The sequence below is a fragment of the Amblyomma maculatum genome, chromosome 1, assembly GCF_055883805.1.
Source record: "Amblyomma maculatum isolate TAMU_Amacu chromosome 1, ASM5588380v1, whole genome shotgun sequence".
NCBI lineage: Eukaryota > Metazoa > Arthropoda > Arachnida > Ixodida > Ixodidae > Amblyomma > Amblyomma maculatum.
In genome coordinates, this window is record NC_139344.1 from 198,612,575 (window position 1) to 198,631,892 (window position 19,318).

At 44.9% G+C, this 19,318-nt stretch overlaps 1 protein-coding gene across 2 annotated transcripts in view; it reads right to left on the reverse strand.

The window, feature by feature from the left end:
* Nsun2 (tRNA (cytosine(34)-C(5))-methyltransferase Nsun2) overlaps nt 1–19,318 on the reverse strand; it is an 81,893-nt gene that overhangs the window by 5,495 nt on the left and 57,080 nt on the right. The window contains exons 14-19 of one of the 2 annotated variants that reach the window (XM_084590001.1): nt 12,580–12,672; nt 8,657–8,792; nt 8,479–8,559; nt 7,621–7,759; nt 2,188–2,227; nt 577–701 (exon numbers count right to left, since the gene is read on the reverse strand). In XM_084590001.1, the coding sequence (XP_084446127.1) occupies nt 577–701; nt 2,188–2,227; nt 7,621–7,759; nt 8,479–8,559; nt 8,657–8,792; nt 12,580–12,672 (614 nt within the window). The remainder of the gene's footprint in view (nt 1–576; nt 702–2,187; nt 2,228–7,620; nt 7,760–8,478; nt 8,560–8,656; nt 8,793–12,579; nt 12,673–19,318) is intronic. The other variant, XM_084590000.1, reaches the window with a different exon arrangement.

Sequence of the window (19,318 nt, forward strand, 5' to 3'; positions counted from 1 at the left end):
TGGAAACTTGGGAAAGGGTCTCCCTATTTTCAGATATATCGAACTGTTCTAGGATTTTTCATGTATTCACTGCAATCAGTTTTTACGGTAGCTGTACAAGCAGGTGCACCATGTGCCTATCTGCTACAAGCAGTGCGCACTCTGTGCCAATGCTGAACCATGTCAGACGAAGCTGCATCACCTGAAAAACCGATCAAACCCAGATTTACACAAAGTGCCGCACCCTGCATCTAATAAATCCGCTGTAACCAACACGTGCAGGCAGGTGCAATAGTGCCCAGCATACAATGTACCCAACTTCCAAGATGGCTTCCCTGCACCCTTGCTCATGTGCAGGAAAGTTTTCTCATGGAAAGACTTTTTTTTTTCTCCCCTTCTTACTTGTCTTGAGCATGCTGCACACTCAGCAAGTATCGCCTATTGCTCATAATCGTTAAAAAAGTTTCTCCCAACTTGTCTCAACCAAATGATTTCGCATTGTCTACTAAGAAAATTCCTCTCAGCCGAAGTCTAGGGTATGTCCGCATATATATGCTATTTGTGTGTGCATGCAGCACGCAAGGTAGAACAACTCACCGTACTCGGACACATCGTAACCACAGACACGAAGGTAATGCACTCTTTCTTGTTTGGCCACGTAGCACCGGAGTGTTGCCTTCCCCCTTCTTCCTGCAAGGACCAGCTGAAACTCCTCTGAAGTCCTGCAATAATGTTCAGAAATTCAAACTGCAGTCCACCGTGAATCGCTGGCTCTGCACTTCAGAATACATAGAGTGATTGCACATAATAGCTGTTTCGTACAAAAACCACTAACAACCCTTAGTTTATGTGCACCCATGCTCTACGTGTAAGCTGCCCATGCCACAGTATCTACATTTCCCCCCAACGCCGTCCTCATAGAGTTCCGGCACAGCAATACACAACAAGTTCTATAAACTCACAAAGTTGATTACAAAGCTTCACTCTTGATTTTCCTTCCTCCACAGAGGAAAAAAGAAATAAAGAAAAGGTCATGGTTCTTGGAAATTTCGAAAACATTCCACTAAGTTTTATGCAAGAATGGATGCATCAGTTCAAATAAACGAAATTACACAAAGGCTCTCCGTTTTGGGTTTCAAATCCCTAGAATTTGAAATGAAGGGGAACAAAGAAAGCATCAAATGGTCATGAGTCTATCCCGCAGCATATATATGCTAAACGAAATGCTCAAACAATTCTAATATAATCTTTAAATTAATGCTCGACTTTACAAGCAGAAAGTTTTCCTTAGATATTTCACCCACACCACACCCTGGCACTGCTCTACGATTACTCTTCACCACACAACACAGTTAAAATACTCAAACTGGTGACAGCCACATACTTTGGTACTGAAAGGGATCATGTGTGCCCTCGAGTGCTACAAAACTGGTAGCTTTGAAAATGAATATCTCAGCTGAAGTTTGGCACGAAATGGACCTTTCAGACCTCAAGTGGGGTTTTAAGAATTTCTGACAATCGGTGCTTCTTGAATTTGCTGCATGCTGCTAAAAGCACACAAGAGGCCATTATATTCTTCTTCTCTCGCTCAAATAGTTGATAACGCTCAATGTGTGACCTCAGGCACACCAAACTTATTAAACAACCTACCATGCCATCACCATATCACACCTTTCTGCGAAATTACGATCACCCTGTTAACCTCAGTAAGCTTTCAAAAATAATATTCAGACAACAGAATATACTGTGTTCACTGTACAGCTGAATGTGCAGAACTGCATGTTTTCTTTGAACTTTCACAACTTTTCTCCAAAAATATGCCCTTACTTTTAAGCACGAAATTGACCCAAGCACTAATTTTCAGTCTGCGCATCAGCACAAGTGAAAAAAAAAAAGAATGCAGTTGCAGCAAAATGAGGTCACAAGTGAGAAAGTTGAAATTTGTTCAAGATGTAAGAAGCATGAATACATATATATACATAAATGTATTACTAGGTATACTAACTATATGTGAAAATGTATTAGTAGTGTTAGCATAATAATTAATACACACCTGCCATTAAAATAAGACATCTGAAACCAAGAAACCACTCTGCTGTGCAGATAAATTTCACATCAGAAAGCTAGAGTGAACACTACTTCACGAACACATCAGTTCAAAGGCAACAATTTTCTTTTTTTTAAATATGAACCCAAGACGACACATACCCAGGGAAGGAAGTGTAGACAAGCAGCACACATCCTTTTTCTGTGAGTGAAATAGCAACAAAAGAAAACCTTTTAGTGATCAGAAAAGATTTGAGAGCATTCATTCTGCAGCAAATGCACAAAGCATACTTTCATTAACGTTTCATCAAAGGTGACCATGAACTGTGTTGAGTAAATAAGACAAACCTTCATACTTTCTATTTTGTAACAGGATAGCAAAATTCCATCATCATCATCATCAGCCAGATTATACCCACTGCAGGGCGAAAGCCTCTCCCATATTTCTCCACTTAACCCGGTTCTGTGCTAGCTGCATCCACTTGACCCCTGCGAACTTCTTAATCTCATCCGCCCACCTAACTTTCTGCCGCCCCTTGCTACGCTTTCCTTCCCTTGGAATCCAGTTTGTTACCCTCAGCGACCATCGGTTATCCTCTCTTCGCACTACATGTCCTGCCCATGTCCATTTCTTCTTCTTAATTTCTACTAGAATGTCGGTAACTTGAGTTATTTCTCTGACCCACTCTGCACGCTTTCTATCTCTTAATGTTACCCCTACCATTTTTCGTTCCATAGCCCTCTGGGTTGTCCTCAACTTAAGTAGAACTCTCTTGGTTAGCCTCCACGTTTCAGCCCCATAGGTGAGTACAGGCAAGATGCAACTGTTGTATACTTTCCTCTTGAGCGATACTGGTAAGCTGCTAGTCATAATCTGCAAGTGCTTGCCAAATGCGCACCATCCCAATCGTATTCTTCTTGTTATTTCCTTTTCGTGGTCCGGATCTGCGGTTACTACCTGTCCTAAGTAGACATATTCGCTTACTACTTCCAGTATTTCGCTACCTAATGTAAACTGCTGTTCCTTCCCGAGGCTGTTGAACATTACCTTAGTCTTCTGCATATTGATTTTCAAGCCTACCTTTCTACTTTTCCTGTCTAGGTCATCAATCATTATTTGCAGTTCATCCCCCGAGTTGCTTAGCAAGGCAATGTCATCAGCAAATCGCAGATTACTGAGGTATTCTCCATCTACCCTTATCCCTAACTGCTCCCATTCCAAATCTCTGAATACTTCCACTAAACAAGCTGTGAATAGTACTGGGGAGATTGTGTCTCTTTGCCTAACACCTTTCTTTATGGGAATTTTGTTACTTTCTTTATGCAGAACTATGGTTGCTGTGCAGCCACTATATCTATCTTCCAGCACTTTAACGTACGGCTCGTCTACCCCCTGATTTCGCAATGCCTGCATCACCGTCGAGGTTTCAACTGAGTCAAATGCTTTTTTGTAATCAATGAATGCTATGTATAAGGGCTGGTTATATTCCGAGTATTTTTCTATCACCTGATTGATGGTATGGATATGATCGATAGTAGAGTACCGTTTCCGAAACCCTGCTTGATCCTTTGCTTGATTGCAGTCTAAGGTTGTCTTGATTCTATTAGCGATTAACTTAGTAAATACCTTATACGTAACAGAGAGTAAGCTGATTGGTCTGTAATTTTTAAGGTCCTTAGAGTCCCCTTTCTTGTAAAATTCCACACCACAACGAATGTCTGTGAAACACATCCACACATGTAAACTTAACCGCACCATCCGTACCCAAAGGTAAAGGGAAAACATAACATGCTAATAGAAAGGGTAAATTTCATCAATGACTGCTGTTTTTGATGTGTAGAACTTTTATACTTCACTGTCCAACACCACCTGCTTTCCTGTGTCACAGATGTCGCTACTAATATCTGGGTATACTATATAGCTTTGATCAGCCCTTTCTTCTGCAGTAATGCAACAGTGACAGACATACATTGAAGACATGGTGAATTTTTCACTAACTAGTGCACTAAATCAAGCAATAGTACAACAACATGTAGCTGGTTCTGAGGTTTCTTTTTAGCTATAAACACTGGTAAGCCTAATTACAAAGTGAGCACAAATGAAGTATTTATTTTAAGTTATCATGCCATTTCTCTGTCATGCCCACTTTCAAGTTCAGGCCCTTCATGCTGTTCCTGTGGCGGCACATTTGCTTTTGTGTGTGGACTCTGTCTTACCACACATGCTTGACGGTGACGTGCTGGCACTAGCACATAAAGCCACAAAACACAAGACCTCGCAAAGACAGCTGCCATTTGCTACATGTGCAGACAATGCACACAAAGATTTTGAGTGGTGTGAAATGTCAGAATATGCACTAAACCCCTTCCTGCAACTGCTTAGCAGTAAAAAAGTGATTTTTTTTTAAATCTGATTTTTCTGGATATTTTCGTAGTTCATAGCCAGCCAAAAAAAAAATGTCAGCGACTGTAGTTCAACGTGTTGAATATGACAGGCAATCACAGCAGGGTACAGGCGCATAGCACATTTCTTCCCTTACATCACATTTTACAAGAGGTACTCATACTGTCTGCCGCAGAAAATTGTTTCAATATAGATGGGTTCAGCACAATCAGATTTGCAAACATGTACGTGTGGAACACACGCCATATGAGATGAAGCACCATTCTGGCTATAAGAATCATTCTATTACTCTCGGGTATTACGACTAAGGCCCCAAACTTTTCTGTGGCAGAGTGAATCGAGAACAAATAATCCACGAAATTACATGGGAAACATCCAATAACGCTTCAGAATGCAACTAATGCAATGTTCAGAACCAAAGTAGGACTACGGTGTGAACTTTACTTTCTTCAGGCTTTTCAAGGCAGTGTAGGCAACCCAAAGCATCAGGCTTGAAAGCTACTAGAAAAAGAAAGCATCTGAGTGACCTTGGAGAAATATGTATGGGCATGCAAGTGCAAAAGAGAAGGTGGCCGCCGATGTGGAAAAAAGGATGGTGTGGGTCTTTGAAAAAAAGAACACTGGGTTAGGAAAAAGTGAAGAAAGGCAAACGGGCGCAGGGCTGGGCACCTCAAAATACCGAGTAATGGTGGCACAGTGGCAACAGTAGCTGCTGCACGGGAGGCTGCATGCATTAAAGTATTGTACGGGATTCACTTGATTGAGATGGCATGCGCATATGAAGTTTTACGCCTTAATGCTAAAGTATCTGCTATTTCTATATTTTTATCTTTCCATCTGCACTCTTTTTTTTAATCCTCATATATGGTTGTCCTGACCAGTTTGAAACTCCATTACATTGATATGGGGCAGAAGGCTAGCACAGGAAACCACAGCTGGTTAGGATAGGATAGGATAGGAAATATGTTAGTTTCTCTAGGAAGGTCTTGTGCTAGTAACCACAGCAGGTGATGAGCAAGTGTTCACAGCACAGCACAGCAGAGCAGCACAGCAGAGCAGAGCAGAACAGAGCAAGTGTTCAGGCAAGCCCCAACGGTTTCTTCAGCTTCGTCGTCTCTCACTCTATATTCGATCGTTGTCCTCTTCGGTGGCATATACGTAACAATATAATCATAATGACATTTCTTTTAAATGAACTGTACACGGACGAAAATGTGTCAAAATATTATGCTGGATATAAAGGATGTCGTATTGACTGAGCAATCCAGTACCTGAGAAATGAGAATTTGTAACTGTAATTTGACACTGAAAATTAAATAAAACAAACTGATCCACCCATCCCTTGCAGTGAAACCCTGGAATTATTGACACATTTTCACTGCTTCACCTGTGCTGCTGGCATTGTCGGCGTAGATTATTGCGATCCCAGCGAAGGTGGATATGAAGCAATAACTAGATTGCTGCATGACAGTCTGCACGCTCTTTTGATGAATAAGCTCAGTATAGTCACTAGGAGTTCTGACTGCTGTAAGAATGGCCACATTTATGTTTTACTGTTTGTGCGGTGTCGGCAGCGGCTGGCATCAGCTCGCGATGTCAGGAAAGCATTTCAACATGGCGGTCACTGCAGGCGGAAGGAACCGGACAGTCTCAGTTTGTCATTTAATTCAGAATAAACAATGCGCCTAAGAAGCTTATACTTCAGAAATAATAAGGCCCAGTATTGTAAACTATACCAGAAAACTGCAATAAGTAGAATGACCATGTCATGACTTCATTATGTGTAGTGTTTTTTCTTTTTAACAGTACTCATCACGGTACACTATATTTCATACTCTCCCCAGTGTGCTCTTCGACAGAAAGCAACGCTCCTTTTGCACCTGTGATGATGTGCTTATATTCCTGAGACTAGCTACCATCACATTGTTTTGAATTTCTTGGATAAGGAGTAACCGTGGTTCCCTGAACACTTTCATTGTTGAGGCATACGTCTGTGCTATAATAGCTTGCAGTGTGGAAATTGAAATGGACACTACCCTATAAAGTCGATCCTAGATATATCAAACCCAAATATATTAAATTAACTGCTTTCGAACTCTCAGAATATCCCTTTGAAAATTCCATGCAAAAGTATAGGACACTAAGCGGAACATGATATATTGAACTGCTCGCTGAACCTTGCTGGGGTGCAGAGAGCAGTTCTTTCAATGGTACCTCTATGATCGTTAATCGTGTGTGGAGCCGGGTCAGCTGCGTAACCTTGGGCACCTCCTGGCAGCGCTAATGCTGTAAAACTGTGTAAACTACTTGACGAGATAAATGCCGAGTACACTTGAAAGCACTCTTCTGTCTGGCGTGCTTGTTTTCAATGCGATACTGCTGTCATGCGGAAAAGCCAGAGTTGCACCAGTTGTATGGTGAAGCCAGCCTTTCTGACTGAAGGTTAGCCACGGCTGTCGAGTCATGGCCTACTTCGCTGCTGAAGGAGACGGAGAAATCAACTGTACCCTATTTTAACTCAATAATTATAACATTTACAGTGTGCCAGTAACAGAATTACACTTAAGATGAGCAGTGGCTTTTCCTAAAGCATCGTCCGCAGCAGTTTTAATGTGAACCCCAACCCCAATGGCACATGTGCCCCGCAGTGCTCGGTGTCAGCAGCATCAGCTTCAATGCTGTGATCTGACTACATAATATTTTGAGCATGCGCTTGAGTCCACAGGGCGGCGTTGTGGGGTTGCGCTTTTTGTGGTGCCTGGCACAAGGTAGCGCTCGGCGCGTGGGTGTGCGTACGTGTGTCGCGGTGAGCTGGCAGTACACCGGCATGCAGCACATACCTGCAGTAAGTATGCCACTAGTTTGGGTACACCGTATTGACGCTTCTGTGTAACAATGAAGCTCATCTCTTAACATGCTTTTTATATATCGAATTTTCGATACTATATCTAACTCTTTCTCAACACCCTTCTAGTATGATATATCCAGGATTGATTGTACTAAAAATGCGTAATTACTGCCTGGCATATTAGTTACTGGTACACCACTTTTTCCGGTGAGCAATCACTATTGTACATGCTGATCATGCAGCATTGGGATGCATAAAAATTGAGCATGCACAGGAACGCTACAAATATCCATTACAAAGAGCTGCTTATGTAGCTATCAAGATTTTACAGTATATTACACACCAAGGTCCTTCAGCTGCTCTTGAAGTTCAGGTGAAAACTGCGTCTCAAGTGGATATTCCTCTGTAAGAAGCACATACAGGTCTTCCCTGCTCATAGCCAGTTTTCTCTTCTTCAAGTAAGGCAGCACTGTAGGAAGACCCTGCGAGAATTTTTGAACAGAAAGTAACAAAGTTGTGCAGCAGAGAAAAGTATGTCAGGGAGCCATTTTAAAAACCTGAAATTTTCTCACCAACAGCCTTCATACAAAAAATGATCTTAGAAAATGTTTTTTCTTGATCTGGCCCCTGACACTGTTCTGTGATCAAAGTTTTACTTCAAAGCCCCCCAAAGGCTTACATTACTTTACGGAAGAATTGTTTGGTTTAGTTTTGGGGTATAACGTCCCAAAGTGACTTAGGCTATGACAGACGCCATTATAGAAAAATGAAATGAATGTGGCAGTGACAGTGCTCTTCTATGTGACAGTCTCTAATGACAGTCTATGAATAAAATCTCGATAAAACTTGCTACTCCATTTACAACATTAACAATAGTTATTATACTGATGTCAGCTGTATATCACTGAAATATAGCAAAAAGGATGAGCAGAATTTCGCAATGTGGCATACAGCTTAAAACACTACAGGCAGTACAGTTGCTCCAGAGTTCGAACTGTTTCTAGTGGTCTTGACTGCTGCAGCCCAATTATTGCAGGCAGCTAGGTTACACTTCAATTCCGCAGCCATAAGACACAATAGCAAAACCAAGACCTCTGTGAGCACATAAATTTGAGGGGCCAGTCAAAACACACCACCATGAAACGAGCTACTTCAGCGAAGTAAAATTAGGTGTGAGTAAGCCAGAACATAGAATTACTACCTCCTGGCAAACCCTGAAGTCACAAGCCAGCTCTTCCTTGCCTTCACAGCGACAGAAAACTCTCACACCTGTGTTGATGATCTGGAAAACAAGCATACAAAGCAAGTTCAAGGCAATGCTTCCCCCAAGCAGTACAGAGTAAAATAAAAGCATGCGCATAAGCTGTGAAGGTACAAACCTTGATTTTCTCACTATTCAATTCAATAATGTTTCTCACAGTCTTCGAGACAAGGTAGATGTTGCGCTTGCTTTCTTGTAGGCATCGACCCAAAAGTTGTTGATTTGGAAAGCTTGGGTCTACCTCATAGAAGTCCCTGCCAATAAAAAAGTAGGGATGATAAAAAAAAAAAAAAAAAAAGTGAAAACTCAGAACAACCATATCCAAAATTAAAAAAGGATTTACATGCGAACAAAATAGTTATAAAAAAACTATAGCTGGTTTTACACCTTGTGATGAGAATTTTGGCAACAATCAATATGCTATATTAAACCCCATCAGACTTTCTTTCAGGTTTGTAAAGCACGTAGGAAAATCTACAAAAATAAAGGATTGTTGCTCAAATTCCAGTAAGTCCCAACAAGCTTCTGTCATACTGTCACCAAACCGAGTATAGACGGAGCATTAAAACTACAATAAAATTTGTAACTGATCAGTAAACATGCTAAAAGCATTCCTTTCTAGTGAAAAGCCTAGTAAACCGAAAAAGTTTTGATTCCATACAAAAGTAACCAGGAAAATGATTTCAGCTAAAATTAGGCGAATGAAAAAATAAAGATGCTTTCATGTTAGACACACTACTGAGCAGAATTGTGAAGCTGATGCTATCAACCAAAGAAAGAAAACTCAAATGTCTGTAAGATACCACACAAAAATTTCCATTCATACATCAGTAATACCCGTGTCACACGGGTACTGTAAAGGCATTTGAATAAAAAGACACCTCCCCAAAAGGAGTTTCATCCGCAGACACACAACAAAGTTCAATCGCCGTTCCAGAAGCGGTCTTTTCCAAAACCGGAGATCGCCGATCTCTTTTACGGCTGGAAAGACGTAGCCTCCACACCAGTGGACACCAGTGATTATCATCTAGTAAAGAAAGGAAGCAGCAGTTTATTTTTGTGTCACATTTACACGGTACAAAAAAAATATTTATGCTTCGCAGAAGGTTAACTAGGCGCATTAATGCACTTTTTCTACAGCACTCTTGTGTGCAGTTTGAAGATATCACATGATGACGTTAACCGCCGATGTGGATGCACGACATCTTTTTTAAAATTTACCGTTTGTGAACATACTGTAGCTAAATTTACTATAAACAACGTATAATAACACACATATTTGATTTATATGTTGCAATGCGTCGGTTTATTGGGTTTATTCTGAGTGGTTTTGTTTCAAGATGTAGCGCTGCGCTTTCGATAGCGTCCTCGGTAGGAAACGCTAAAAAGAGATCGCCAGCGCCGTGTGTCTGCTATGCAACTCTTATTGAATACAACTCTTTCACCTTGCTAAAAGACCGCTTAGGTTAAATAGTTTTTGCTTGCTCATGTGACATAGGTATAACTCAGTGTTATGCATAGAAAAATTTTAGAAATGTTCATGAAAGTAACTCTGCCAAAAACCCAATTCTGACTGCATTATTATGCCAATCATACACTTCAGCTTATTTCTCATGGCAGTTTCCGCACCAGATCAGCATCTGGTCCCAGTACGTCTCGCAGTCTCAGTGGCAAAATACACAAGGTATGCTGCATGCAGATTTTCTATTACGATGCCTGCTGAAGTTCCAATGGGCATACCTTCAAATCAACATACAAAGATAGTCAATAGACACTGACAGCATGAGGATTCTTCTTTTGAGTTGATCAATGTGAAATAATGCAATAATGGAGATAATCAACTGGAACATAGAAGAAAAAAATAAAACAGCCACACACCACCCGTGGGATGACCTCCAAATTTGACCTCCAAATTCGGAGGTCAGATTTCGGGGCTGAAAATCAGCCACATGAAAAAAAGAAATAATAAAAAACTGTGCTCTACTAACGCCTAAAAGACAATAAAACAAACAAACAGCAGGAACAGAAACTTTTGCGCTGGCCAAGCAAAATTTCTGCCTCCGCCATAAGACCAAGACTGAAACGAGGCGCGGCCTCTAGAAATAATGATGAGTGCACTGTCCCCTTCTCTTAGGGAGGTATTCCATCACCTGTGTGAATACCACAAACTGCTTGCCCCGTTTCTTTTTTATTTGTCCCATTATATTTCGCTCATTTTAAGCATGAACTACTGCAGTGACACATTTCAAAAGCGGAAACAGTGGAAACTGCTGCGTTTTCCATGTAGATGCACCATCGGCGCTGAAACACGGCGTGATTTATCAACTGCAGTCGCTCGTTATGATCACAGACATTCCTCTCACGTCAGTTTGTGTTATATCATCATGAAACATGCGGGCTTCTGCCCCATTTCCAGTAATGCAGCACTAGCTAAAAGAAAGTCGATCTTACGAGTTCGTTACCTCAAGGTCAGCTGCTGCAGCAGGTTTGTTACATGGAGTTTTCAAACACACACAATTCAATGGGGGCGGTGTCGGGGGATTGAAAACTGGTGCCACATAGTTCCCTCTCATTGCTATGACCAATGAACACCCAGATACAAATGCTAAATAAAGTGAAATTAATTGCACAAGAGGGCATGCATGAAACGAGCTAAATCACATTGCCATGTGCTGCCAACACGTGTGCTGGGGGCTAGGATCGATGGATGAAATATAGGAACGTCCCCTTTGAAACGGGGTGGTAGCAGTAGCTATCATGCTCATTTTTCTCCCAATATCTTAATTATTGTTTTAGATTGGTTAACTATACCATCATTCTATTTATTGAATTTTTGTTCCTACATTACTAACATTATGTCACTTCTCTGCTTTTAGGCCACCAATCTTCTAGTCGTTTTTTGCTAGCTTCCACCGCCGGTTTATTCACCCGGCCACTCTAAACCCCAGAGCTTCAGGAAGAGTGACTGCACCTGCATTGACTTCCGGATAGATACCATTACATTCGAGTATAGTATGGTCAATTGTTTCACTGGAGTTAACACATACAGCACACGCGTCATCTTCATTGTTAAATTTCTTTTTGTAGCTGAGTGTACTAAGGCGCCCTGATCTAGCTTCAAAAAGTAGGGCACTGCCTCTTGAGTCATCAAAGAAAGCTTCCTTCCTGATCTGCATTTTCCACTTTCGGTATAATTCCACACTCTGTTTCTTCTCCATTGAATTTATCCAATTTTTGCCTTCTGTGTTTTTCACCTGTTGCTTAACGCTCTTTATTTCTTCGTCCTTGTGACCAGCATACTTACTGGTTAGTTTCCTAGTTCTTTTCCTCCATTGTGAGTCAACGCTTTTTAGGTATAGGTATTTAAATACTTTAGCTGCCCATCTATTACTGCCCAATTTTCTCAGGCATTCCTCATATAATATTTTACTCTGCGCTTCCCTACTTCGAAAAATGCCCAGTCCATATCTCCCTGTACCACTTCATTTGTGGTTTTGCAGTGGGCACCTAGTTCCCACTGCAAAACCACATTCCAAAGAAAAGACACAGCAGCACCCCCTGCCAGCCAGTAGTGTCAACTCGCTTTACTAAAGCAAGCCCCAACCGCCAGTCGAGCCACTAGAAAGTATTCTAGTTCACTATAGTCACTAGCAGTGATGTGGACCTCATGCATTCTAGCACAGCCGCCAAATATTGCAGCAAATACAAATACATATTCCATTAACCTTGCAATGAACACAGAGAGGATGTCATCCATTGAAACAGAAACATAAGAGCATCAGCAGTGAAGGCAAAAACAATAAGGCCTAGCCATGCATCAGAACAGTCTAAGAGCCCGGCCATTAATTTTTCGGACTCTGCACATCAGTTTCACAGTGAGAGTTTCAATATTTTTTTTCTTCCTTGTCTTTACAGAAAAGCCCAAGTATGAATGCTGATTTCAACTGTTTCTTTACACAATCCTAAACCAACATTTCACTAGTTCTGTCTGGCATCTTTCATAAAGCCACTTCTATATATATGAGGCTACGAAGATCTCACCTTACGGCTTCCCAGATCTTGTCATCTTCCGTAAGAAACACGAAAGGATCTTCTTTGTACCCTCGGATCCTTCGTTTCTTCCTTGGAGCAACGCTAAAGTGTGGAAACATACACTGCTATGAATGTGCACATAGGCTACTTCTATAAATGATACTTCAAATCATTGTTTTCTGCAAAAAATAAATAAATGCTTTGGAGGACAAAACAGCACGTGCTGGGAAAATGTAATCCTGAGGTCCTGACAAGTAGTTATGCATTTCTACAAACATTGGTGCCTTTGAGGCACCATTAACCATTTCGATAGAAAAGTAATTTCTGACTTAAATGGCAGGTTCAGAATTCAACAAAGTCAAACAGCTCTTTTTCCAAGAAAAAAAGAAAGCCAACGGTTAACTTTTCTTTCTTTTTTTTTACAAGAATGTGCAAAATGTATCGCAGTTAAAATAGTAGAAAACTGTAATGCTAACGCATGAGGGTCTATAAAATAAGCACTATTGGGATTGCATATTCATTCTATGTTTTTGAAAATGCACATGGCACAAGAAATCTAGAAAAAAATAAATTGGTTCAGGCGGAAAAATCAGTCAGCAACACAATGGCAGAAGATATGCCACCAATATCTTTATTTTGTGAAATATCTTTTGCTGTGTTTGCTTGTAAGCATAAAAAACTTCAGTAATAGCAAGATAAAGGATGCTGATTTCACTAGGAAAAAAAAAAAAAGAAAGGCAGCTGGAGCATACTTTTAGAAAAACTAGCAAGTTTACAACATACAGAATCGTGTACACAAACACCTAGAAAGGTTAAAAACTAAAATATATTACCAACAGATAACACTGTAAGTGCTAGTCGTGCCAAAGACACCAACAAAAAAATTTGCCAATGGAGCTGCTGGGTCAACACTGATAAAACAGCTCATCTGAAGTAATGGCCCTTCAAGCAAGCCAGCTACTACACATTATTCATGTCATGGTGTACCTGTACAAGCAACCATGGCATCCGAGATAGTGGCCACATATTCAGCCACACCAGCGAGACAACTCTGTTGTCCGGCCCAAGGTCCACCCCAAGGTATGGCAGAGGGAACTTTTGTCAGTGGCCTTCGACACACCTATACTCCGTTTCATACATCAAGTGCAATACTGCCAAAGCTAGAGCTCTTGTTTGCGTTCCCCGCATCCACAATAGAAAATAGTGCCTGCTCTTGACGAGAGGAAATAATAGTTGCTTTGTCTGCAGGCTTAATATATCTTACATTTGCCATCAACTTCACAAAAAGCACCTTTTTTTAGGGAGAAAGGATCGAATTTGGTGCATCTGTATGTTGTCGTTTTCTTTCGTGTCGCATTCTAGCTGCCCCACAACCCTGCCAGCTGTGCCCTCCGCGCTGCGCAACACAGCCACCTCAACTGCTTCTTTGGAGTAGATTTTTTCTATAAGATCTGCACTGCAAAGATGTCCAGGCACGCGAAGCAAGTTATTGCAAACGTGTATGCTCGGAATAGAGCCCGTTTCCACAGAAACCACTCGGCCACAAAACGAGCGCGTAGTGATACGCCTCCTTTTTTCTTGCAGACTACTACTTACGTAGCTTTCGCTGCATTGCACCTGATGTATGAAACGGAGTATAGTAGAGAAGCGGGATGAGCTGCCACCTCCCCACCTTCCTTTGTGCAGCGTCTTTTGGGAGTGCAACCAGACCTCTGTTTGAGCTTTTTTAGTTTTGGATCTCACAACAGTACGGCGGTTGGTGGGTTACAGGGTTGCCATACGGGAGCTGCCTGCTGCCCACCAAGTCTAACCATGAAACAGGCCTATACCAAGCAGAGGTGTGCACGGGCCCAACGCTACAGACCCGAGTCCGGCCTGGCCCGACTCTGAAAAGGCCTGAACACGGTCCAGCCCATTTAATTTCCAAATGATAACTTTATGCAAGATCTTGAAATTTTGAGTTCTCACGTTTGAAATGACAAATTTGCTGAATATATAGAGGCACAGCACATAGTAGAACTATGTTATTGTGCAAAAAAAAGCAAGTAACGCTATTGCGCCCGCCGACGCTATAAAGCGGAGGCTCTGAGATCAGCGTTACCAGCCCGTGTTAGAGGAAAATAAAGATGTACAGCGCGTGCTCGGAGCGCAAGTACGGCACGAGCTGTTCAGAATGAGAAGCCTGCCACGCTGGTCATCTTGCTCTGGTGCTCCGCTGCGACCCTGCAAATTCGCAACAGTGGTGACTCCGGCCTAAGAAATGACAGACCCCAGCAATCTACCGCCCTCAGATGACCTTCCGCCTGATGCTACCTTGCGCCAACGGGACATCGCAGCTCTCTAGCTCCGCCTACCAACATTCTGGCCCAAGTGCCCACAGATCTGGTTCGCCCAAGTGGAAGCCATCTTCCATCTGCACCACATCACCTCGGAGGCATCTCGGTTTCGTCATTTACTTTCCAACCTGCCTCCTGAAGTGGCTCAAGAGGTGGCGGACATTATCGCTGGACCCTTGGGCGATGCCCCATACCAGCGACTAAAGCAGGGCCTTCTGGACAGCACCACGGCGTCCGAGAGTGCGCTCCTCCAGCAGCTGCTCACCTACGAAGAGCTTGGAGACCGCCACCCCTCTCAGCTACTCACTAGCATGGGTCAGCTCCTGGGCGAAAGCAACGCCGACTTGAATGGCGCACTGTTGAGACAGCTCTTCCTTCAATGCTTGCTGCAGTCCACCCGTCTCATCTTGGCTGCTGCGGGGGACTTGACCCTTGACCGCCTCGCCCAGCTCGCTGATCAAGTCCACGATGCGACTTCTCCTTCCGTCGCTGCCCTCTCTTCTCCACCGAAGACCTCCGTCATTTCACTGTTGGAGGCCCGGATCGATCAGCTGGCCGCTTCTATCGATGCCTTTCAGACGTCCTCTCATGCCCAGCACGGTTTCTCCCCAACACCTCGCCGCCGTTCGTCTTCGCCGAGCGGTCCGCACTCGTCCAGTCCTCGTCGTCCGCGTCTCTGCTGCACCGCGCCCACCAGTGCACTCCACCATGCAACTAGTCGGGAAACGCGGAGCGAGAACACTGACGGCGGCGTGTGACCTCGCTCTTCAACCTGGCTGCCTTTTCGTCGTCATGGACTGCATTTCTGGCCTGCGCTTCCTCATTGACACTGATGCTGAAGTTAGCGTACTGCCGTCCTCCAAGGCCGACCATGCTTCCAAGTCACATAGACCTATTCTCCGTGCGGAAAACTCAACCTACATCACAACGTATGGTCTCCGATCCCTCACTCTGGACATTGGCCTGCGGCACACATTTCGATGGGTCTTCATCGTCGCTGATGTACATCAACCCATCCTCGGATCCGACTTCCTGACGTATTTTGATCTGGACGTCAGCATGCGTCGTCATCATCTCATCGACAGCAAGACGCGCCTTTCCATCACTGGCGTTATATCGGCTGTCGCTTCCACTGGCATCCGAACTCTGATTCCGTCATGGCCGTATGCCCAAGTCCTCGCAGACTTTCCCGATGTCATGAGGCCTTGTAATCTCCATCAGCCACATAAGCACGGTATAACCCACCACATTGTCACGCGTGGTCCACCTGTCGCAGCTCGTCCGCGCCGCCTCTTCGGTGAGCGTCTGGCTATTGCAAAATGGGAATTCGACCACATGCTCCAGCTGGGTATTATTCGCCCTTAATCCAGCGCTTGGGCCTCACCACTCCATTTGGTGCCCAAGAAAGAACCGGGTGACTGGTGTCCGTGTGGCGACTACCGGCTCTCAACGCTCACACGGTCCACGACAGCTATCCCCTTCCACACATCCAAGACTTCACTGGACATCTGGAAAGCTGCAAGATCTTTAGTAAAGTGGACCTTGTAAAGGCGTACCACCAAATCCCTGTTGAGCCAGCCGATATTCCGAAGACGACCACAACTACACCCTTCAGACTGAGTATGTGCGCATGTCATTTGGGCTATGCAACGCAGCTCAAACTTTCCAAAGATTCATTGCTGAAGTGACGCGGGGACTCCCGGTGGTATTTGCCTACATCTACGACATCCTCCTTGCGAGTTGTCCTCCACAGGATCACGAGCGTCACCTCCAGGAACTCTTTCAATGCCTCCAAGAGTTTGGCTTGGTCGTCAATGCCCAGAAATGTGTTTTCAGCTCTTCTGAGCTCGAGTTCTTGGGCCACCACATCTTGGCGCTGGGAATTCGTCCATTGCCTTCTCACGTCCAGGCTGTTAAGGACTTTCCAGCACCCACTACCCTACGCAAGCTCCGCGAGTTCCTGGGCCTAGTGAATTTTTCATGGCGCTTTATTCCGCGCTGCGCCGAGCTTCTTCACCCCCTGACTGACCTTCTCCGCACCACCAAGTCCTCATTCTCTGCGATTTCCTGGTCTCCCGAAGCTCAGGCCGTTTTCACAGCTGCAAAACAAGCCCTCGCCGATTCAGTCGTTCTCATCCACCCTAGGACTTCCGCGCCCACTCGCATCATGGTGGATGCTTCTAGCGTGGCCATTGGTGCGGTTCTCCAGCAGCAGATCGACTCCGAGTGGCACCCACTATGTTTCTTTTCTCGGAAGCTCCAGCCTGCAGAGACTCACTGCGGCGTATTTGACCGTGAGCTGCTTGCCATCTACTCCACCATCCAGCACTATCGCCACTTCTTGGAGGGCCAGCCATTTTACGTTCTCACGGACCATAAGCCTCTGGTGTATGTGTTCCGTACGAACTCTTCGAAGTATGTCGCTCGTGAACTTCCTCAGCTGGCCTACATATTGGAGTTCACAACCGATATTCGACATATCAAAGGCACCGACAACGAGGTAGCTGACACACTTTCACGCATTACCACCATCGGCCTGTCTTCACCTGCTGTGGACTGCAATCTCTGGCCCGGGCGCAGCTTGAAGACCCTGAGCTGCAAGCCCTGCGTGCCCACCCCGGATCGCTCTGGTGCGACATATCATCGGCTCTACCGCGACCGTTCAAGCCGGAGGCCTTTCGTTGTGCCATTTTCCATTCCCTCCACGACATCTGCCATCCTAGCATTCGAGACACGCAGCACCTTGTTACCCAGCGGTACGTCTGGCCGAACATTAACACCGACGTTCGCCAGTGGGCCCGCTCGTGCCTTGCTTGCCAGTCTGCTAAAGTGACAAGCCATACCAAGACTCCCCCTCAGTCTTTCCTGCCGCCTGGATCGCGCTTTGACTATATTCATCTTGACCTGGTTGGACCGCTTCCCCCCCTCTCAGGGCTACAAGTATATTCTGACGATGGTTGACCGCTTCACCCGTTGGCCCGAAGCCGTGCCACTTCCGAACATTACTGCGCAAACAGTTGCCGGAGCTTTCATTTCAGCGTGGGTTTCCCGCTTCGGCTGCCCCAGCATTGTTACCATAGATCGCGGCCACCAGTTCGAATGTGCCCTCTTCACTTCGCTCACACAGCTACTCGGCACTACACACTGCTGCATCACATCATACCATCCCTGTGCCAACGGCATGGTCGAGCGGCTCCATCGCCAGCTCAAGGCTGCCCTCACTGCACGCCTGGATGGCGAGCACTGAGTCGACCACCTCCATATGATGCTCCTAGGCCTACGTGTCGTCCTGCGTCGTGACCCTGGATGGCGAGCACTGGGTCGACCACCTCCCTATGGTGCTCCTAGGCCTACGCGACGTCCTGCGTCGTGACCTTGGCTGTTCGGCGGCCGAACTCGTCTTCGGTACATCCCTGCGGCTTCCCGGAGACTTGTTCATACCTTCGGCTCCCTCGTCCCAGCCCCTACAATACCTTCATCGCCTACAAGAATGTCTTCAGCATCTGCGCCCAGTGCCGCCTCGCTCACCAGCCCATCAAGTCTTTGTGCACCCAGACCTTGATTCCTCGACGCATGTTTCTCAGGCGAGACGCTGTAAAGGCGCCTCTTACCCCCTCATACGACGGCCCGTACCGCGTCCTCAACAGGACGACAAAGTCAGCGACAATCCTGCTGGATGGTCATGAAGAGGTCATCTCTCTAGATCCCCTCAAACCTGCGTACCTCGAGACACCTCCCCAAGAGCTCCCCTCAGATGTTCCCGGCTTATTTGCAGACCTGCTTGCCGCCGTGACACCCCCATCTCTGCTCCATCGGCGCATACATTTCGCCGTTACGTCTAGGCGGGGGGCCCTATAGCGCCCGCCGACGCTATAAAGCGGAGGCGCTGAGATCAGCATTACCAGCCCGTGTTAGAGGAAAATAAAGATGTACAGCGCGTGCTCTGAGCGCAAGCACGGTACGGACTATTAGAATGAAAAGCCATCTTGGTCATCTTGCTCTGGTGCTCCGCTGCGAACCTGCAAATTCGCAACAATGCATTGAATTGAGGCATTAACGACACTCCTGGATAATGAATCTAGTAGCGCTCAAGTTTGGTGCACAACATGCGGCTGGAATTACTCAAATGCTACAACAGAAGCGTTTGATAGGTGACAGCATGGCGTGAATCTCAAAACGGATACCTAAAGATCAGCGCCTGTGTTACCCAAGTGGAGATGCGGACTAAATAGCCCACAAGCGGCCACTCTGCTCAGTCACTGACGGCTGCCAAAGGTCCGCTCGCAGCAAGGAGGCGGAGAGGAAAGACAAGTCAGCGCTGGGAAAAAAAATCTCGAAAGCTCTCTCGTGAGGAGGGTGCGGGAAAATGCTGTGCATTCCAGACACTTACCGCACTATGGCCGTATTTGCAC